This window comes from Triturus cristatus, chromosome 5_2 (genome assembly GCF_964204655.1).
Source record: "Triturus cristatus chromosome 5_2, aTriCri1.1, whole genome shotgun sequence".
Classification (NCBI taxonomy): Eukaryota; Metazoa; Chordata; class Amphibia; order Caudata; family Salamandridae; genus Triturus; species Triturus cristatus.
Genome location: NC_140588.1, coordinates 199666225 through 199689800, shown reverse-complemented (window position 1 = coordinate 199689800; position 23576 = coordinate 199666225). Strand labels below are relative to the sequence as shown.

The window sequence follows — 23576 nt, the reverse complement described above, 5'->3', positions numbered from 1 at the left end:
TCTCTAGCATATGCTGTAACTATTCACAAGTCTCAAGGATTGACTGTAGATTGTGCATTTGTGAACATTGGTTCAACTGTGTTCAAAGAAGGTATGGCATATGTAGTTTTGTCACGAGTGAAAACATTATCAGGTTTATTCATGATAGACTTTGATGACTCAAAAGTTAGTGCTGATACAAACTGTGTAAAGGAGTATAATAGATTAAGAAGAAGCTATGCTCCTCATTTAGGTCAGTATCCTGTGTTGGAGAAACGTGTAGTTTCTCGTAAAAGAAAAAATGAGAATATCTGTAATGAAGATGTAGAGAAGAGGAAAAAAAAGAGGAGTGATGTAATTGCAAGCAAAAAGAAAAAGGAAAATGAAGAACAGGTTGTAGGATGTCATTTTGAAAATAGCTCTGGTGTCAACTGCTACGCAAATGTAGTGCTGAATGTTGCATTTTATCTGAAAAGTTTGCAAGAGCAGATAATAGTAAATCAGGGAAAAAGATTCTGTTCAGAGCTGAGTCTCCTTTTTCAAAAGCTGAGTAAAGATAAAACTCAAATAGAAAGTGCTACTGAAATTAGAAAACTTTTAGATGTATGTTCAGGACGAACACAGTTTTCTCAAAATGAACAGCAAGATGCACATGAATTTTTGATGTATTTTCTTCAGGTAGTGGAAGAAGAAGGAGTTCCCATTGACATTTTTTTTGGTCTCTCTTATAAATGGGAACATAGTTGTGATAATTGTTATAATATATGTGGCTCTATTGTTGATAATGAAAGATTTATTTATTTGACATTGCCAGAGAGTAAAACAGTCACTTTTGCAAAATTAGTTAAAGATGCTAATCATAGCATGAAATGTAGTGAGTGTAATTCTGACATGTTTTCAACATTAATTTTAAAGGAATACGGACAGTATGTAATTTTAATGATGCAACGATGTAGAGCTGATGGTTCAAAATTGGATACTTTAATAAAGAAGTTTACAGGACAGCAATTATCAATTTCAGGAAAAACTTTTGTAACTGTTGCAATAATTTTCCATGATGGACCTACTGTTACTTCTGGACATTACACAGTTTATCTTAAATGTGAAAAAGGCTGGACACTGTGTAATGATTCCCAATTGATTTTCAAACAACGTTTGCCTTTTGATTTAGCAAATTCCTATCTAATCTTCCTGAAACCTAAATTTTAGACAGATTTGGCAAGATCTCGACAAAATAATTTTACCATTTTACTGGATTACCATTACAATTTTGTAGAAAAAAGATTTTTTAAATTATCATTTGGCCTAATGGAAAGATAACCAATTGTAATGTGGACTTTTTAAATTTTTAATGAAACTTTGAAAAACCAATAATTTAGAGATTATCGGTAACTTCTGCACATTTTAAATTTTGGAATGTTATTGGACTGCCATTGGAAATTTTTTCAAAAATGATTTAAAAAATTACTATTTGGCCATGCGGAAAAGTAACCAATTCTATTGTGGACTTAATAAATTATTCAAAAAATTTTCGTGAACCAAAATGTTACAGAGAATCGGTGAGATCTGGACAAATTAAACTTTAGAATTTTATTGGATTACCGTTGGAAATTTATTCCAAAAAAAAATTGAAAATTACTATTTGGTCTAAAGGAAATGAAATCAGATGTATTTTGGAGTTATTTGAGATATAATATTGTGATTATACTTCTGAAACAAACATAACAACCGGTATTTTAAAGAAATAAGTATTGGTATTAGATGATATTTTTTTTAGAATATTATGCATTTCTATAATGTTAAGTTTAAGTAAAAAGAGATTCTGGGCTTTTTTATTACAATCTTTGTGATTGTTATTTTTTTTTGCCCGCTGTAAAATGATGAATGCAATTGCTTTCACAATTTATAGTGAAATGCAATATATTCTGAAAACAGCAAAAATAAGGCAAAAATATTTTTTGATAAATATGTAAATATGTGTACTGTATTATAAAATGTTTTAAAAATATTAATACTTTTTTCTTTTTTTTCAGATTCATATAGAAAATTTTCGAAAACTAGAACCATTTTTAAAGCTATTTTTTAAAAAAACAAATGAATAAATATTTTTTTGAGTGAGTATGGTAAGTCAATAATAATAATTGTAGTCTCTCAAGGACCTTGTAATGTGATAATTGATTTTTAGTGTTTTAAAAAAAAAAAAAAAAAAAAAAAAAATTACGCGTACCGTACGCGTACGGTAAAAAAAAAAAAAAGTTTTTAAAAACATATATAAAAAATAGATGAAAGGTAAGGTTGGCTCTTAAAAGAGCCGTTGTGTTCATGCAGGGACAGAGGAAAGAAAGATTGGGAATATTAGACGGTACGACAAGTGTGCTGATCTATTTTACTGTTCACTAGGGAAACACTGGTCTCCCTATAAGTAATTAGATCGTGACAAGTGGCGCACCGTACTTCAACCCTCGCAAACCGAGGGTTAATTTCCAGAGGGCCAGCAAAAGGAGATTCTCCCCCCACAGATGAAGGGCTCACCTGACCTGCAGAAGAAGGAGTCAGCCCTGCAGATGATGGTCCAGGCTGAGCTGCTGTGGATGTACTGGCTTGTCTTTCTGAAGAGTTACCTCCAAAAAGATGACCATGTGTCCTTCTGTGTACATCCTGGAGGTGTCTCTTCATGGTGTGATTCCCAAAGGAATACTTCCTGTTAGGATTACCTCTAGAAAGTACACGCTTACACAGCTTACAAGTCACTAAGGGTGCATTTACCTTTTGCTGGCCTTCAGGAAAAGTAAAATAATCCCATACATAAGAGGGCTTTTGTTTCCTCGATCTCTGCCTCAAGACAGTGCTGCTAGTGCTAGCCTCACTCTCAGAAGAGCTCTGCTGTTCTGCCATCGTATCCCAAAGACAAACCAGCTCCTTCTCCCAAGGGATCACAAGCAGAAATGAGGGGAATGGGTGTGGTGTAGGAGAGTTCTAGAACTGAAAGTAGTTTCAACCAATCAAAAGTTGTGTTTCATGATCACATGACCTACCGTACGCTTACGGTACGCTTACGGCAAAAGTGCGCATGCGCGTAAAAAAGACACGCGCTTGCGCGCATGCGCATAACAGTCACTCCCGGCACTTCCGCGTAACGTGCGCGTGTAGCGTACACGCGTACGCGTCCCACGCGGAGTACGCGCGGCTACGCAAATTGCGTAACTATACGCAAGCAGCGTAGGAAAATTACGGACGTTGCGTAAACCGTACGCTTACCGTGAGCTTACGGTACGCGTACTAAAAATTTTTTTTTAAAAATAGAAAAAAAGTACTGCAAATAAATTTTACATGTTTATTTTAAAAAATATATAAAAAAAAACATTAAAGAATTTTAAAAATTTAATCATAGTCTTTATAAAAGGTAAGAAAATTAAAATAAAAATATGTTAGAAAAAATAGAAGAAAAAAAAAATTAGCATTTAAAAAACCTTGCAAATTCACTGAAAAAACCATGGGTTTCACACACGTTATAGTTAGGAATTAGCATTTAAAAAACCTTGCAAATTCACTGAAAAAACCATGGGTTTCACACACGTTATAGTTAGGAATTAGCATTTAAAAAAACCTTAGAAATTCAGTGAAAAAACCATAGGTTTCACACATGTTATAGTTAGCTGGACATTTTACTCGTAAAAAACCAATGAAATTCCCCCGTTATAGTTAGTTCAGCTAACTATAACTCGCGCGCCCGCAATGCACTGCTGATGACGTCACATATTACATCACTCATGACATGGTCAGTGACATCACTCATGACATCACTGATGACATCTCAAATGACATCACTGATGACCTCACTGATGACATCATCCTTGTGATAGAGTGGCAGACCTCCTCTTCCCCTAATAAAACCTTTGATACACACATTCAAAAATAGAGACTAAAATTTACAAAACAATGGACATACCAATAACAGTTACAACAACCTCTTCAGTAATTCTAAGATCCACATACACATCCACTCATTCACCAACAGTCCAATACAGTCACTCATACATGTACTCACTTATCATATGTACTCATACACCTATACATCCTGTTACACAATGCCACTCATCCATAGAGCTACTCACACACAGTCACTCATGCTAATAAAGAATCAAACATACATTTACTTGCATATACAGTTATACACACACCACCACACTTACTTCTACGGAAACTTACACATACTTAGTCTTTTAAACAATTACTTATAGAAATACATACTTATTCATACAGGAACTCTTTCAATCTCTCACTCTCACATATACTCACATATATAAACCAATAGTCACATATACTAGTTTTAAACATATGTAGTTACTCATAAAGACACTATTGAGACAGTCATTCACTCACTAACACACCCATACACACACTCATCCACCCATGCAGTCCTGCACACATGCTCTGTTCAACACATACAAACAGTGAGTCACTCATTCATGCACCTATGCACTACGTCATACCCCCCACCGAACCATGCAGACACTCATACTGATACTCAAAAAACCAACTAATAACCTATATAGACACCCATGTAGCTACTCTCCAACCCATGCAGCCACTTATACACAAAGTGAGAGACTGATACAGATATTTATATATTTAAACATTACTCACTAAGCCATGTATTCACTATGATACACTTAATCAGTCAGTTACACAATCAATTTTTCAAAAAGAAATTATCCATTTAGACAGTAATATACCCATTTATTCTTCCATCGACCTTGAGATATACATATATAAAACATATTTAATTTTCAGAAAAACACACATTCACATGCAGATACATACATACACCAAACAAACTTCTCATCACAAGAAGACGCCGACATCCTATTTCAAAGGGTTTCAAGCGCTTTATATTTCTCTTTAGATAGGCAGCAGTGCACTTCCAACCTCCTAACACGTTTCAGCTCTCTCGGGAGCCTTGATCACAAGTAAGGTTTTTTTCCATTTTTCAACTGACCTCGTGTCTCTCATGGAAGTAAGTAAAAAACACTTTATTTGGTAGTTTTCCAGTCATGTGCTTTACATGGAAAGCGCAGAAAAAACCTTTAATTCAAATAACTTTATGCAGCATACTTGTTGACATTTAAGTTCAGAAGTGGAGAAGTGTAGCTCACTGGTTAGAGGAGGCATACCCTGAAGCAGAGGTCAGACCCGGGAAAAGGGTTCAATTCCCGACGCGGCAGGGTCCGGAGCCCAATTGTCCACGGACTCGATAATTCTCGCTTCGGTGCCCACTCTAAGCACGAGTTCACACTATGCAGCTCTGGGCAACAAGCTTGCTTAATATCCACAACGGCCCCCCCGCGGCGGGATGCCTGGCTTTCACCTTGGGGATGCCCAGTACGGGTTATCTCACAGGGAAAAACCAGGACGGGTTCCCAATGCAAGCGCCAAGATGCCCAAGGGTGAGTTGAGCGCTATATAAGAACTAATAATAATAATAATAATAATAATAAATAAAACGCTGTAATTATGATCATATTTTCATATGGTTTCAAAGCGCTGAAAAGAATTGTTGTCACGTAACTGGTGGCACTGCCTTGCTTTTACTTATCCTATCTATGCGATTTCATCCCTTTAAAAAACACAGGCAGGAAACTAATATTCTAACTAGCTCCCTTACCAATCTCTCTTGTGAATTCTTATAGGAAAAATCCTGTCTTTTTCAGCTGTAGAGACGGGCGTGTCAGTCTCCTTTCAAACAATACGAACAGTTTATAGTTGTGTGGGAGTGGCAGTGGGTGTTAAAAAAATTCTATAGGGGTGTGAGTTGGTGCATCAGAGATAATGTGGATGATGTCACTGACCAGGTCATGAGTGATTTATTATGGGAAGTCATAAGCAGTGCATTGCAGGGGCGCTAGTTATAGTTAACGCAGGTAACTATAATAACTGAATTGCTCTGGTTTTGTATAAGTGAAATGCCAGCCTAACTAGAACGCCCCTGTAACTTTGTGTGAATTTATAAGGTTTTTTAAATACTGTTTGCTAACTAGAACGTTCTTGTAATCTTTGTTTTATCCGTGAATTTGAGTTTTTAGGTCTCGGCTGGCGACAGCGCGCATGCGCTGCTCTCGGCATTCAAGAGGTGCTTGGAATCCATACAGATTCCGAAGCTTGGAGGCGGAGTTGAAGCCCCGCCCATCTTTAAATGGGTAGCATCATCTTCCATGCAAAATGCTGGCTTCTCATTGTAAAAGATGCTTCTTAGTCCCTCCTTGTTGCTGCCTTGTCTCCTTTTGGTCCCGCCTACTGGGATTGGATCGTTTACTGGCAGTGTGACTCTCCTTCATTAGCCGGTACGCACTTTTTTCTTCACATTCGGCTTTGGCAAAGTCAGCCGCGTGTTTATTTTCGCATCGCGCTTTCACTTAAAGTGAAAGCGCAATGCGAAAATAAACACCCGGCTGCCTTTGCAGTACCGAGCTTGTTCTTTCACGCATGTGAACACAGGGGATGCGCGGTAAAGATGTTTTCATTGCGGACTGGACGTCACACTTTCAGTAAAGTCCTATAAAGTAGGGATGTATCGTACATGAGCGGGACTTGTGCAAGCACATAGCCTCGTTCTGGTGGCTTTAGCTTGTCCAATAGGGAGAAAGAGTAGGTAGTTGAAGCGGAGTCAACTAAACAACTGTAGTAGTACAGGAAGAAAATTTGCGGGAATTATGGTTTTTAACGCGGTGTTCGCACGTCTGCTACAACAATGGATATACCTTCTTAGATTGGGGTTTTCTGGGTGCTCGACCTTCTGCTGGTGATGGCGTTCTCCAAGAGCTATTTGTCACCAGCGCTCGCCACGTTGCCTGTTCATGAAAGCCGGCTTTCAGCTATTTAGGAGGAATGCATCCTGCAGAGAAACGCTCGTCCATGGTTGAACACGATATCGCTTTCACCCCAGACCTCGTTCCTGATTTCCTCCTGTATTATTCATGATTACAGGGGTTCTCTCTCCGGAGAGCCCCTTGGGGACCAGACGCAAATGTCCACAGAGCAGAAGGAAGGAAGCTGTGTTGGCGAGTAGATTTGGCTCGGCCTCGTCTTCAGTCGGCCTAATCTCTGGGAGTCTTCATTGCTCTGTCGGTGCCCTTTTCTTACAATTAATTATATGCCAGCATCTTTCAGTCAAGCAGAGCCCAGTAATGCGAGAGTTTACAGAGACCTGTGCCCACAGGGATAATTTGCAGCCTCTGTGTGCGCGCATGAGGGGGTGGCGGGGGTAGGACGATACTAGGGAGGGCATTTGGGAATATAAAATGTGTACATAACAAACGCATTGGCAAGTGTCACAGATGTTCCAATTTCCATTACTTTGGAGAACGGAGAAACAAACAAATCCAAAAAAAGACCTTTTGAATAGAAAAGCCCTCCTGCGCAGATTGCTTCTGACATGTGTCGTTCGTCATGAAGATTTGTAGCACTGGAGCCGGGTGTGATAAATCTGTTCTGATCAATAGATAATAAATAGGTAATACTGTGGCATGGGTGGGTAACGAGGTCTTTGGGCTGTTCAGAGAGGTGTTCCGAGGGTGGTGGTTCGAAGGGGGCCAGTTACAGTGTCTGGTATTTACGCCGTACTGACACTAGTCCTAGCGCGTTAAGAGACAATAAAAGTAAAACCTGCACCCGCAAAAACTGCGCAGGCAGATTATTTCAGGACCCGTTGTTAAAATGTTTTGGAAGGCTCAGATAGAGCGGTAAAAGTAGGAGGAACTGATGAACTTTGCACGTTTGTGGTGGGGCACGCACGTCGTTGTGGGGCCTCTGTCTCAGCACATGTCTGCATGCGAATGCCTCTTCTGGGCAGGAGGGATCTTCCTGCATTACCATCATTCTTGGGCGCGTGACTGTACTGACCCCATGGAGAGGATCTGCTCCACCCTCATAGGCAATGTGCCTGTACTGGGTAAGGTGAGAGTGCCTCCTGCTGGTAGTAGCAGCACTCGTGGTGCCTTTTCTCGCCTTACTCAGCGAAGCCTTGGGTCTGCAGGTATCTGCACTTACCTTCGTACACACAGAAGGCGTGTGGCTGATGGGTGTCTGCTTGTACTGACACATACAGGCATATACACACAGAATGTGTGAGTGTAGGGGATACATGCCTTCATCTACCCTCACATCCTGCACTAAGAAAAAACTAAAGATATCTGCCTGTAAATACTCTCGCAGACATACAAGCATAAGGGTGGGACCGATGGGTACCTACGGTTATCACATCATACACATAGAAAGGGCTGGTGGATATCTGCATGGCCATTTTGTCTCGGGGTTCCATTCCTCCTCCCCCTTTAAACTCTTGGCGGGAACGTGAGTGCGCTTTGGTGCGGGTGCGCGCCCTGCCTTGGGTGTCCCAAAGCTCCCACACTCTCTGTTGCCCGTGTTTCTCACTAGAGTTATTGGGGATCCTCCGATTCCCTCTTTTGGCGCACTTCGTAGGCCCCAGGATCGCGTGATTTCTCGCGGCGCACTTCGTAGGCCCCAGGCTCGCGTGATTTCTCGCGGCGCACTTCGTAGGCCCCAGGCTCGCGTGATTTCTCGCGGCGCACTCCAAGCACCTCCGCTGGGCAGCATGGCTGTCACTCTGGACAAGGAGGCTTACTATCAGAGGGTGAAGTGCCTTTACAGTAACTGGAAGGTGATGTCTTGAATTGTTCCCTAGTGGGGAACAGAAGAGACCGGCGGTTGGGGATGCGTGTGCATGCGACCTGAGAGCAAGGAGCTTTAGGGGAGCAGAAGGTTTACTCTTGAATTTTACTATCGACGTATTCAGGCTTTTGTTATTGTTCATTTTGATGGGCCTTTTTTTCCTGCCACAAACTGTTTTGCCAGTTAGTGTTTAACCATTCGGTGTTACATGAGGTGAGGTAAAACAAGCATGAAAAATGCAATAGGTCTCGCCTTTCATTAAGTTAAAGCCATTTGCTTTGCTATACAATACCAATAGCAAAGCAAATGGCTTTAACTTAATCAAAGGCGAGACCTATTGCATTTTCAATGTTTAACTAGCAGTCACGTTTGCAGAGTGGTGGACAAAGGGGACTGGGCCTCCAACCAGCTCACAGGAATTCCACTGTGTAGGACTTACAGGAGGTAGCAGGAGGGTTTCTTGGCCCTCAAGGTCCCTCTGGAGACTTTATCATCCAACTACTAATGTGCCGGGAGGCACATTTGCAGAGTGGTGGAGAAAGGGCGGGTGACCTCTGACAACTAAGACCTACTGGAGGGAACAGGAGGGGAAGTTGCCCCCCCTCCCCCCAAGGAGGTCCTTGGGGGCCAACTACCTCTCCTATTACCTCCAGTAAGTCTCATACAGCAGAATTACTGAGTCCTGATAGCAAGCCACGCCCCCTTTCAACATCACTCTGCAAAAGTGCCTTCTGGCATGCTCTTGGTTGGGGGAAGAAGTCCCCTTCGCTGGGGAGGGTCCTTAGGGACCAACTAGCCCACTGATACCTCCAGTAAGCCCCACACAGTGGGATTGCTGAGAGGTGGTTGCAGGCTAAGCACCTTTCTCCACCACTCTGCAAATGCACCTCCTGGCACACTGCTACTTGGGGAATGAAGTCCACTTTAGTCCAGAGGCAGATTTCTGCCGTGGGGACGCCATCCCCCGAAGCTCGGCCTTTGTTTATATTTTATTTTGAAAAGTGAGGGGGGAACCAAGTGGCCCCCCTTCCGGGCCGTTTTTGGCCCCAGCGACCATACCCCCTGGGGCCAGGCCATTTTTTAAATTATTTTAATGGAAGGAGACCGCGCGCCCCCCTCCCAAGGCAGATAGGGACCCCATCTCCCAGCCATTTTTTGTTTTTAATTTATAAAAAAAAAAAAGGGGGGGGGGCAGTCCCACTCCCGGACCATTTTCGACACAGAGGACCCCTTGCACTGGGGCATGGCCATCTCCTCTGGGACCATGGGGGAGCCTGGTGGCCCCAGCGGTCCCCCGCCTCCTGCGGGAACCGGCACTGCTTTTTACCACCAGGGGGCTGCTAAGATGCAGGTCCCTGGGGGTAAAAAGCTAAGTGCTCTACTTCAAAAAAAGTAAGAGCAAAATGCTCTCGCTTGTTCAAAGTGAAGCACTTTTTGCTATGGGATGGCAGGAGTAATGCTCCTGCCAGCCCATAGCAAACTGCAATGTCCCGGGGTGGGCATCTTGGGACATTGCAGGAGTTGGCCCTGGGGTGTGGCGGCCCCCGGGGCCATTTACATCTCCGGGAGGGACACATTTTTAAATATGTCCCCAAGGCTGCGCAGGGGGGCTGGACCCCCCCCCAACACATCATTGTAAACATAGCCCCCTGAGAGGTGGCAGTCCCCAGGGGTGCGTGGTGGGGGCTCCAGCCCCTCCCCACCCCCATTGCATCATTGAAAACACAGCCCTGGGGAGGCGGTGGTCCCCAGTGCTACGGGGGATCCACGTGGCCCCCCACATTTCACATAATTAGCCCCATATTTAATCATAGTATTGGGCTATTAAGAACATGTGCCCCCCCACATTTCACATAATTAGCCCCATATTTAATCATAGTATTGGGCTATTGAGAACATGTGCTTCTTTCATTGTTTGAAGCTTTGTTCATAGACTAATCTTATTGGTTTGTTTTTCAAAATGCAAATATAAGCACAGCTTTCCCAACAAGTTCCATTACACTGCAAAATATTATCTTTTGCCTATACTAACCAACATGTAGTGTTGTTTTCCTTAACTGCATCTCAAGATCTGGTTTTTCAAGCACTGTCAAAGCCAAACAAATTCAAACAGCAGCAAAAACATCTGCATAAAATGCTCCATTATTAGTAGTTAATGTACTGGGCCTTCGGTCTATCGTTTATATTTTCTTCTTACCTGCAACAAGTCCCTACAGCTTTCAAGACCAAGCTCTAGAAGAATTCCTTTCACTTTTTTACGAGCTCTTCGGATTCTCTCAAGATTATTCACCGGAACTTGAAACATGTTGGCAAATTACCTGAAAGAGATGAGGCCATGTCATTCCTCTTGCAGCAGCAGGACCCTACACAATACAGACTAAAACGTTGCAACAAAAACAAAGAACCACTTTGTTATGAAGAGAAATTTTATTTTGGCGGCTGCTAGAGTAGTTCCTACACCAGAAGGAATTTATTCAGATTAGTGTTCCAGTCAAGGATATCACTTACGGGCCATATATGTTAATGTCAACGCTGTTGTCAAAACATTTGTTTTCGCTAAACACCAAGGTATAAATTGAAACGATAAGGAAAGCAGGTAATAGCTTAAAATTATTCCATCCGTCCTGGCCGGAATACATTTAATAATGTTTAATAGATCATTTAACATTGTCAAAAACCAGCTTTTCATTGTCAAGTCCTACAGATATGGAATCTATACGAACTGCACTTTCACTAAACGGCTCTTTTAAAATGCCAACGAGGTACATAATCACCAACCCAAGAATCATAGAAGTATCAAGCTTACCTTCATACTTGAGGAGTTTAACAATTACAGTCAAGAAGCCATGGACGCAAAGTTACAGCAAATAAAAGTTCTGAGCCAGGTTTGCTCAATACGGAAGTCACAATTTTGCCCTCACAGGAGTCCACTTGTAATGCACACATTTCAGTCCTCATTGCCTGTAATTCCACAACTGGCAATTCAGGGTGATAATGCAATTATGCCTACGCAGAGTTCATTAGCTTGCTCTTCAAAATATGTGTCTGCAGTTAAATCCATCTATTACAAAGAGGTAGAAGTAAAGAACTATTTTCAGGGTAAGCCAGATATCTCACAAAGGCACCCCAGACCACGGGTTCTATATTCCTAAATCATTCTCTCCCTTTCTTCAACAGGCATCAGAAACTTCTTACTCTGTCAATCCTGAATCCATGCTCATCTTTCTACTACCTTCTTCCCTCTCCTGCTTCTATCTTCCAGCCTGACAGTTAGTTACCCACGGCTGGTTTCTGATAATGTATCATTACTCAGATAGTGGACGAGAAAATTTTTCTAGAAGATAGAGGATCCTTCCATTCAATGTTTGCCATTCCCTTGTGCAATTACTCTGAAGCACCACAAACCAATTCCATAAGACCTTAAACGCCAAATGGTGCTGGTCAAGGGCATCAACTCCATTGGCTGGCACGTAATTTGCCCTGCCCTGCTTCCCCCCCAGCACAATGTCAAAGATATTCCCAGTAAAAAAGTGCACAAGACTCCTGAGCTATGCATACTTTCAATACATAATAGCATTCCAACACAAGACAAAACTTGGAGCACACTGGAAAACCTCAACCACTGTCCATTAAATATAACATTTGGGTAAATTTTCAAAGGTACTATAGCAGCACTATTTATCAATGGTATTCTTTTTTTTAAGTAAGCACTTAAACATCGGTCATTCATTCGCTAATGGTGCCTCTGTTGGAGGATACCAAAGCTGTAGCAGTAGGAATCCTTTTTTGATACAACGGTTTCTTACATTCTGAGCTGGTCATGGCCAAGTTGAAAATAGCAACATCCAAAAAGTAAGCGAATAGCCGACTTTAGGTCCAACCGATCCCTTTTACTCCAAATTCTTTGCTGGTGTTACCTGTGAATGATGCAGTAACAGCACAGATGCAAAATTATATTCAAAGGACACTTTTGATCTTTCTCTGGCTAGTTGCATATCAAATATACACAGCATGGGAATTGTTTTTGACATCTGATGATCAAAGAATGGAGAAGAGAGAAGCAAATGCAAACCGCTGTCTATTTAAGCATTTCTGCTGTCAGGACCATCCACTTCGATGTCATTGTTTCAATGTCATTGTTTGGTCAATGGCAGTATTCAGTGAATTACCCTAAACTGGGCCGCCTTTTAAGAAGGTTAATCCCTTTTTTGGACCTTCTTCATGATCAGTTGACTAGGGCAAAAGACCTAGGCATCAGATATTTCACTGTCCCTTTTTAACTGTTACCAAAGACCATTAGTAATCCTGCTACATTCAACCAGATTATAGTCATTTAAAATAATACCACTAAATGGACTTTGTCTTACTCAGCATATGCCCACAGCACAATGATCATCACTGCCCTCAGCCATTCTAGTCCTCGAATCAGATAACACTGAATGCCTAAAAGTCAACGATTCTTCTCAGCAAGACTCCACTTATTCAATGTAGCACATTGACCCACCCCCTGCATGGCCATGTCGAGAGTTGTGAGAAATGCCAACTTAAAAATATTGACCGCTAAATCCTGCTGTTCTCCATTTCAGACTTATGCACTATATTCTGACAATGTTGTTCTTACAAGATTTTGCTGCTTGTTGTACGGTTTTGGGTCGCCCACCATGGACTCAAAACAAAAAGAACTTAATGAGCATAATGTGGTTCGACTTCATAATTCAGCTGCCTGGCTCAAGTTAGGATGAAATATGATCCCCACCTACCCTGCTTTTATTCACTTTACGGTCTATATATAAGTGAGGGTATTCACTTCTAAGCTCTCTGTATTGTGCATCAAGCTTTTTACCATAATAGTCAGGGCTTTCTCCTGGAGAAATATACTAAACATTTGCCACTGCACTGCCTGTATGGAGCATTTCAGAGTTTCAACTACCTCTGGTGTGGGTAATATCATTTGTTAACAATAACACTCAAACATTAAGACCATGACCGAAAGTGCTGGATTCAAATTTTCAAAACCATGTGTGAATGGTCATTAGCATTTGACACCAAATACTAGCCCACAAACTTTGACTCAAGACTCCATTCTCAACTATATCAAATACTACCTTAATGATGGATTCTAAATAGTTAAATACATTTATTAAATTTTCTCACCCTTCACCTGTTGGGAAGGTATCCCAGAGGACTCAAACACTTCAATGTTTACCTATTGTTTCTTCATGATCTGGTTAACTACCTCAGTCTAACCTGCTACACAAGTTGAAAACCCAGATATCCTCTTAAAAATGCAAAGACCGCTGGAGGGCAAGACATCAAGCAAACGTCTATCGGCAGTAAAACATCTAATCAAACATCTTAAACATAACTCCCTCACAACGGAAATATTAACACGTGGAGCCTGGTAAAATCATGGCCTTTCAGTTCTAGGAGATGCAACTTCCAACCATTATCTACGGGGGTCAGGGGGAATTAAAGACCTTGTGTGATCGTTGATTCCAACCTTTCAGTACAAACCCAAATAAACAAAGTGACAAGAGACTAATTTTAAACAAGTAGAGTGCTTTTAGGTAGTTTGCCTTACTTAACCTCACTCACAAGATACATGCATCACTAGTGCCAGCTATGTCATGCCTTGATGATGCCAAAGACCTCCACATCAGATGCTCCTGGTAACTAATCATCAAACTACAAAGAATCCAAATAAGTTCTAAACCTGATCAGACATGACAACGCCTCCCTTGCACTCAAGATTCTATACTGGCTACCAGCGGCACAAGCATTTGCAATGTAATAGGTCTCGCAGTCGCGAGATTTGAGCTATTGGCATTGTAACTGACAACGCTGTTTGTGTTTAAAAAGCCTATAATAATATAAGGCATTGTCATTTACAATACCAATAGGTCAAACTTTCTAAAATACAAGACATATTGCATTGCAAATGCTTGTTTACAAACGCATCATGCTGCACTTTCACGTTAATAGGAGCCACGCCCCTTTCTTTAGACGAGCCATGTCTAAAGAAATGTCCGTGGCCACTATAAAGTGGGTAAAAGTTCCCTTTGAAAGCATGTAGTGCCTGCAGTCGGAGAAACCATTCAAGAAAATAGTGCTTACAGGGTAAATAAGACGTACCATGTAACAACCGAAGTAAAAGGGCCAGCTCTCATGGGAGGTTACAAATAAAGACATGGAGGTACTAAAAAGCTATTAACAAATCTCACAAGCCTATGATAAATATGGGCGGAGAGTGAGCGGGCTTCAAGTCCATACTCCAATACAGAATGCGCTGCTCAGGCTTGATCTAAAAAAGGATATTCTTCTAAGCACTCAGCACTTACTCCAGAAGGCTAATAAACACAGGACCAAACATTTCTATAATCTAGCCTAGGTCAGTCAGAGGAGAAATCTCAGATTGCAAATGCCTCCATTCCTCATAAACCCCTTTAATAAACTCCCAAAGAAAATAGACGAGAAACAACCAGTGGGTTTTCAGAAACACAATAACGACCTAAATGTTGCTAAAAAGTAGGGCCCAAATGAATCACCCCACCAAGTTTGCACGAGTAGCAAAGCCAGCAGGGTCGGATCAGGATCACCGTTAGGCCCGGGAACTCAAAAAAGAAAAAAGTGGCCCACATTCCCCGATCCTACCTTTCATGGATCACCATCTGGTTAGTCTCACTGGAATCTGGGCAGTTATTTTTGTTATAGTTTGTATAGTGTGAACTCCGGCCAAAGTCATTGGATCAATGTACATGAGCACCAGTTACATTGCACAAGATCAAATTCATTCCAATAAAACCTACCCCCCCCCCCCACCCCCCCGCGAGGCCCCTGCATGCAACCCACCCTCCAGCACCCGCCATGGCCTAAAAGTGGTCGCCCGGTGGGGGATAACACTGCTTCTGGAAGGGCACGCGAGGCAGCTCGGAATGGTGAGAATGCCCCAAAGGCTAAAGGAACACCTGGCCCCCAGCCTCAATACACAGTGATGGATCAAACCCAGATCTGTTGACTGGGTGTGAGTGTTTGATTGGTTCTGATGCTCCGTCCATCACCACCCCCTTTTGTACCGCTCAATATACAGCACGGCAGGGGAGTGACCAAGATAATGACACCACATTAAAGCGGGGGGGGGGGGGATTAGTCTCTTGGGACGGTTTACAGAGGCCCCCAAAAAACGGCCCACAGGTAACACTGGGGCACCTGCCCATCAACCAAGGTCCAATTGCTCGCCTTCCCAATCCGAGCCTGGAAGCCAGTGTGTCATGAGCTCTAGTGCAAGTAAGAAAATTGCCCCCCTGGCTGCTTTTTGAATTATAAAATACAGCAATAAAGAGGGTTCAGTGGCCCCCTCTGGGCCCAAGTACACTCACTGCATCTGCTGCACCAATGAAATCTATGCCCCTGCAGCAAGTGAGACTATCCGTGATGTTCCTCTGACTTGCAATTCCCAGTCCAAGCCACAGCCACAAGCCGCGTCGCGAAGTGTGCACCACACTTTCTAGGCCTCTCGCAGGACACAAAATGTAACACTAATATATCACTACAGTCAATACCTTTCTCCCATCTGTTAATATCAAAATTAGATCATTTCTACTTGACCAGTCAGAACGTGCTTCGAGGTCTCAAGCAAGAGTCAGAGGAGCATTCTAGAAATGTTACAATACAATTTTATATATGGCGCGTATTACCATAGTTTTCATTCATAACAGTCAATGCTGGAAATGTCCGACTTGCAAATACTTCATTGTTACTAAGATACACATTTATGTCTACTACGCAACAAAATGGTAACTGCATACGATTTATGCCACAAAAGCCATGACATTTTCAGCTCTCGTTGAAGTATCAACTGATATTACTACATATGTGGCTCAAGCTGTGTAAACGCATCATAAATATTCATAATATAAGCAGGCTGCTAAATCACAACAAGTGTACGTCACCCAGACCCAGGAGTGTTACAGGGATAGTGCAAATTCACACGAGTCATCGTGCGCTTCTCATAAAAGCTTACTGTTCAACATCTGAACCAATGAATAATAGCAATAGAGGTCATGGACAACATATAATATATTGAATTAACGGGGGCGGTGGGGTAATAGGCTTTGAATGGCAAAACAGAACTTGAGACGAATTCTTACTGCTGGCGGGATAATGTGCAGCCTGGGTGGCCATCAGCATTAAAGGCATTACGTCTGACAGGATCAGCACCCAAAAACTAAGTCTCCTGACTTGTCCGGCCAACAGAAGATCCTTTTTTTTCCTGTCACAAAATTATAATTCCTTAGCAAATCTTGGAAACGGTTATATGTTAACTGCAATTCAAAAGAAAAGTAAACAATGTTCAGAGTTTCAATATCAAAGAAATAGAGGGCGAGAGCCACGGCCTGATCCGGCGGGTGTATAAACATGAAGCGAAACCGAATACATTTTTCTTGAACTCGTTGGCTGCACCACCTCGACACAGCTTTGGTGAGAGTTTCACAGGTCCTCCGCTCCTGGTTGCGCTCGTGTTGTTACTCGGCTCCAGCGGGGCTAAGCGCAGCACATGGAACAGCAGCGCTGGGCCCGGCCCCTTCTGCAGGGAGGGAGGAAAGGGGCGGCTCCGGTGCCTGAAAAGCTTGGCTCAGTCTGCGCTTTCTCCCTCCAAAAATTGGCGGTGCTGCAGCAGCGCAGTTTACTGCGCGGGAGACACCACAGCATAACGAATGCTGTGCGCTGCTGCAGAAGGGATGTGCCCGGGACGCAGAGAGCGCTCCAGGGTTGCAGCCCCTCCCGGGCAAGCGGTCGCTTTGCAACGGCTTCAAGAAGCCGGCCAGCGGGAGGAGCCACCTGGAAGTACGGCCCGGTGTAAGGGCGGCATCCGAGGATGGGAACTCTCAGGCAACCCAGGAGCTGCAGGGCTTGGGTGAGGACGCGCCTCCTCCCACTGCCCCGCACACCTGGCTGCAGGGGGTCGGTGCTCTCCCGCTTCTGCAAGATTGCACCCCATCCCCACCTTCCGTTGTGCAGATTCCACTTGCACTTACCGGCAGCGCTGCGATCTGCTGCGACCTAGGTGCGCCGCCTCCTGCGCTCCGGTCCAACCCGCTCGGTCCCGCGCCAAGCGGCAGCTGCACCTCCCCCCGCAATTGAGGTTCCAACTCCTGCGAACGAGAAAATGGCGCCCCATTTATACCCAGGAAGTGACGCAGACCCTCATTTGCATGTGCTGTCAACTGACCAATAAGATGGCATGTAGAATTTGGCCCCTTTCCATTTGGGCACTTTCAAGGGTCTGCTAGAAAGTCTGGCATTGAAGGGGTCATGACCCCCAAAAAGTACCCAACGTCATCGCACCCCCCATCAACATTCTTTGTTTTGTGGGGGAGGGGATGGGCATGCCTCTGAAGTAATCGTGAAATGTCTGAGGATGACGTCACCGAGAGGGGAGGGTCTGACTCATACGTAAAGCAATCACGTGCAATGAAAAATGTCTTGCCAAATCTGCATGGAACGGAGGTGGAGCTCAGTAGTCCCGCCCACTCACCCATCAGCCAGTAGCAGAAGTCTATTGTGCTGATCCTGCATTTCAATTGGACAATGAGTCATGTCAAGTAGGATCTAGCTGACACCACCAATCAATATGACAATTCAATTGGTCAACCCAACATTCTATTGTTCAAATGATGTGTAATTTTTTCACACCTTTCAATAATATTTTGACTGTATTTGGGGGTAAAATGTTGTTTTGTCCATTATTTGTTAATGATGTACCATACAGAGTGGAGTACTTCTACTTATATCACAGCATGCTGTATTTTCTATAGAGATGTCACTAATATGCCTATAATCACTTTTAATTGCATCTAATCACCATCCAACATACACATTTATTACACTATGATTCTAGCAGATCTTTGTATGGGGTTCTGCTGATTTGACCTCAGAATTAGACATTAACTGCAACACAGTGATGGGTTAATGATATAAATGTGCTTTTAAAACGTCAAACCATGGCAATCCATTGCTGTGGTACAGACCTCGAGATGTCAGTTGGTGTTTTCTCACAGTAGGTCACATGAAGGCCTTGCATAATTCTTACCCTCACACCATTGTAATGAGGCTTCTATCACTTGGAATTAGTGGTCCAAATTGATCTTAATTTTGAAATACAGTGGACTGGATGAATACAAATGCCAATTACAATAGGTTAGAGTCACAACAGGAAACCATTATTGGATAAGGATGGGTATACCTTCCAAAACCAATGGTAGGTTATATCTAAGTAAAGTGGACAGAAACTACTCACAGACATTCCCAGCAATATTGGATCCACAGATGAATACTGATGAAACCTTAAATAAGATTTCTTCATCATTCCTTTACTTTCCTTCGAGAAATATTAATATTCTTATCAGATAAAGTGAAAACATCAAATTGTTTTTTTTTAGGAAAATGAGGCCAGGGGACCCAAGTAACCTATTAAAGTTAGCAAGCAGTGTCATGATCCATAACATTACATTCAGGAAGAGTTTATCTGAACGGTACACAGCTTACCCAAACATACTTCCATCTCAGCTTACTTCCAGCAAGATAATTGGCTTCACAAAGAACCAGGCTTTCTGCAACTTCCTGACACTTATTTTCAAAGCAGGAAACATTCTGGCTTCAAATGGCCTCTACAGTATCCTGTCTCAATACAACACTGCTTGCAACCTACAGTTTGCCAGCCTCACCCTACTAATTTGAAGACTCTCTACAAGAATTCAAAACAGCAACTTGAAACAAGCATTGCTAATCTAATAGATTGATGAAGGAAATTCTTTATGGCAGTCATGGGTTATGGCACTCAATAATTCATCATACATGTAACTGTGTCACTAATTTTTGCCGTCATGCTTCATATGATTCATCCTGCGACACAACCACACTAAAACACACACAAACTCACATACATAACACAAGATACACTACAAGAATACAAGTAGAAATATGCGTAATAAAATTACAAATATCTACAAATTTACAGTAATCAAAACAATATAAAATACCCCCTGGTAGAACCTAATAACAATTATCATAAAGTAATTTTTCTATCCCCATTGTTTGCCCATGAGAGTCACAAACACCTACTTTGGCTATGTATGAGACTCCATGTAACAAAATATCTGCCTATATGCTTTAGCACAGTATAGTATAATCCATCATTTAAAGCATGTAGTCATTATCACATGCTGTTCACAAAAAGTAAGATACGCCTATTGGCTTTGTCATAATGTTTTATTATAAAGAGATCAGAGTCTTGGAAGTTGGTATAACTTTTCCCAATCAACCAATAAGGCCTATAGGTTTTACCATTTGCTTGACACCAAAACGAATACAGACCTATTTAAGTGCACATAAACTGGCAACCATCATGCTTTCTGTATAAAATGACCAATATGTAGATGTTTTTTCCAAAACAGCATACAACCTCTCTCAATAGCACCTAAGAAGAATCATCAAAGTGAAAACCACCAGGGTTTGTCAGAGTGGGTCACTATCAAAAACATTTGGCTATTAAGGTAATCTTTAAGATTAAATATAACAACATACTTGTCTATAGCTTGGCACATGTGATAACAACCCATTGTTTTAAAGGCCATCTAGCTTTGACAAATGCTGTTCACAATAATTAAGCTAGGACTACTGCCTTTTTCATAACTTTTCATAATAAGCCGATCAGACCTATGGCATCAGACATAACATTTCCCAGTGCACCAATTAGGCCTATATCTTCCAACCATAACCAACTGTCGCCTACTGTTTTGAGCCCACGTTTCTCCACAAGGCAGTCCTCAAACACACAGACATATAATTACAAAAGTGTACTAAATAACAGTTGGCTAAGCAAAGACCATCTCTCCTAACATGAATTATCACAGAGCAAATCTTGTATTTCTACTGTGTGTCACAGGGGTTAACCAACACCAATATTCTTGCTCACTACACTAATCTGTGAGAGTCTGTGTAACAAAATCCCTCTCTGCAGACATTCATGCAGAGAAGTAAAAATCCACCCTTAAATGGATTGATGTTAACAAATGCTTTTCACAACCTATACATAAGGCCTATTGCCTTTATCAAAATATTTTGTAATAATCAGGTCAAGTCTATAGCCGTCATCTTTGGCTATAGCCAACCCAGTTCTGCTGTATTGAGTTTACAGTTTGTCTTAATCCAAAAAGTGCAATTCAAGAAGTCTATTTTCTGTGGACACACACAACTTTGGCCTAATAACATCCTGTACGTGGGGTAACCGACATGTGGGTGGAACCTAATCCCCTCTCTCAGTAGTACTCTGAAAGCTCTTTTTTGTTGATCACATAAGGTCTGACGACAGCTGCGCTGCCAATGTAGGCATAAAAAGAGGGTGGTTACTCTTCTGCCTTCTAAATATTTATATTGTAAGAGTGTATGATCTACTAACTGGATACATGTCATAGACTTATTAAAATATGTGTCCCACCATTTTCAAGGACACAGCTGGTGCAATTCACCTATGCAACAACTGTCATTTTGTCCAAACTGTCAATCACTCCATCTTCTTTGATCTATGCACCATCCATAAAGCTATGTAAATACATTTCTCATGGAAATGCTGCTGATAAGTGAGAGGCTGGAGGATTCATGGAATATTCAACAATACATCACAAAGGCAATTGCCGTTGTCTTTCAAAGACACAACCTCTATATGTGATTGGGTTAGAGCACACCAATCTAAAGGACAAAGAGTTGTTTATAGAATATATAGGCAATGTAGTACAAAAGTCACAACACATAGCTTAGTCCTATTTTGTTGCAATTGCTAAAAGCGTAAAACTATTTGTGCAGTCCCTTATGGAAGAACATCAAATAAAGGTCTTTATTCCAATTTTGGTGCCCTGGTCAAGATAGGGAGACCTGATTTACAAAGGACAAGGCAAAAAATGTAAAACATTGTTCCCCTGAAATTGCTCCTTTGTTTGGAGCTAAGGTTTTTACTGGAGCAGTGAAGGAAATCTATGACAGTTGTAGATTGTCAGGAATGCTCAAATGCACAACATTCCCAAATTTTTAATTAGAACCAGGCATATAAATCTGCATTTGTAAATCCAACCTTTTTAATCTCCTATTGTAAATCTAATTTCCTTTTTGTGAAACCCCTTACATAAAACTCTGTTCAAAATAGGGTCTTTTCCCATCCCCACCCCTGCTTCTGTCCTTGACATTACTAGTGTCACGTGTATATACAGTGTTGAAAACAACCTGCATAATGAATATGACTGCTTGCAAACTTTCTAGTTTGTGGATGTTCTCTCTAAAGGAAAGAACCACTTACTAAAATGTTCAATGTCCCAAATACACACTCACTTTAAAATACTTATTCCAAAAATCAACAAATCAACTTAATTAAAGTTCGGAACCAACACAAGTGAGCGTATATTTGGGATAAGCTACAATATGCAGGATGGATTGGACATCAATGATTGAAACTGAAGTTACTTCAACGTGAGAATATTTCGTAATTGTCATACCGTTCCTCTAAGACTAGATGGCGGCTATTTAATTGGACTGACGGCACTGGTGTGGAATTCAAGCAAATGCATTTCTGATTTTAGGAAATGTAATATATTAGTATGTGTAATCATTCTTACTTAGACAAGTCCGAGAATGAATGTGAGTGGTTGGCTTCATCGACACTTCTGCATTAAGCTTTATGATATAATTTATATTTTTTTTCATCACTACAGGATGGCAGCTATGTTACTGCCTTTTTTGGCACTCCTGTGGATTGCTTGATGACCACAGGTGTTTTCAATGAGTGCGCAACATAGTACATAAGGGAGATACTTTAACTCTGCACCATTTGACTGGCTGACATGCAAGGTGCTGACTATTGGCACAGATCCTGGTAGGTTTTCTAGGAAAGATAGTGACATTAGATTTTTTTATCAATAAAATAGATGCTTATAAGAGGATTGAATACAACGTTTATAATATGGTTGTGGTTGATAAAATAACCATTACTGATGGGTATATCCTTCGATATTACACTATAATTGATGTTTCATTCCCAATTATTTAGCATTTGCATAGATTTTTAATGTTTGTAGTTGTTACAATACTGCTGTTTTGTTTACAGTCTCTTTGATATCCCTGAGACTCAGTAAACAGGAGGCAAGCCAACAATTGGATTTGAAATGTTTTAATGATGGTTTTCAATTGAGATAAGACTCGATTTCCCATAAGCAATTATCCTTAAGACACTTGAAAGGATGTATGACCTACAACATTGAAAATATATGCTATGGCATGACATATTTGTGAACATACCATTGGACAATGATGTAATGATATAACGGCTGAGTAATGGATCAGTACATGAGAGACATGGGCGCTGGTGTTTGTTAGTGATGAAAATGAGTGAATCTCTTTTTACAAGGATTTATATTGCTTGTGCATATGAGAGAACAGTGAAGTTTAAGACATTGATCAAATAGTTATTGTCTGTTTTTAGGTTAACGAATAACAACATTTGTTAGGCAATAAACGCTTCTAAAGAAGTATGCCTGAGCACATAAAATGCTTGGATTTTAATGAAAAAATAGCAATGATTTATCACGAAATGGAAAAGGAAACTTCATGAAAAATATGAAATAATAAGACAACTTTTGATGTGTGCCTGAGCACATGAAATGCTTTGGCTTTTATGAAAAAAAATTATGCTTTATCAAGACAACGAAAAAGGATAATTGATGAAAAATGTTTTAAATAATAAGATAATTTGTGAATTTATTTGAAAGCATTCTGGAATTTATTAAACTAATAGTTTGCAAAAAGCAAGCAACTCTGCAAGATGAGCTGTATATGGCTAATATCACACATTATGTACTTTCGAT

At 41.3% G+C, this 23576-nt stretch overlaps 1 protein-coding gene across 2 annotated transcripts in view; it reads right to left on the bottom strand.

Annotated features, from left to right (window-relative positions):
* Positions 1–17854, bottom strand: part of ADNP2 (ADNP homeobox 2) — an 82916-nt gene extending 65062 nt beyond the window's left edge. Inside the window, exons 1-2 of one of the 2 annotated variants that reach the window (XM_085606988.1) lie at positions 17703–17854; positions 10865–10985 (exon numbers count right to left, since the gene is read on the bottom strand). In XM_085606988.1, coding sequence (XP_085463114.1) covers positions 10865–10972 — 108 coding nt within the window. In that variant the 5' untranslated portion in view covers positions 10973–10985; positions 17703–17854. Of the gene's footprint in view, positions 1–10864; positions 10986–16814; positions 17631–17702 lie in introns of those variants that run through there. The other variant, XM_085606989.1, reaches the window with a different exon arrangement.
* Positions 17855–23576: the final 5722 nt, after the last annotated feature.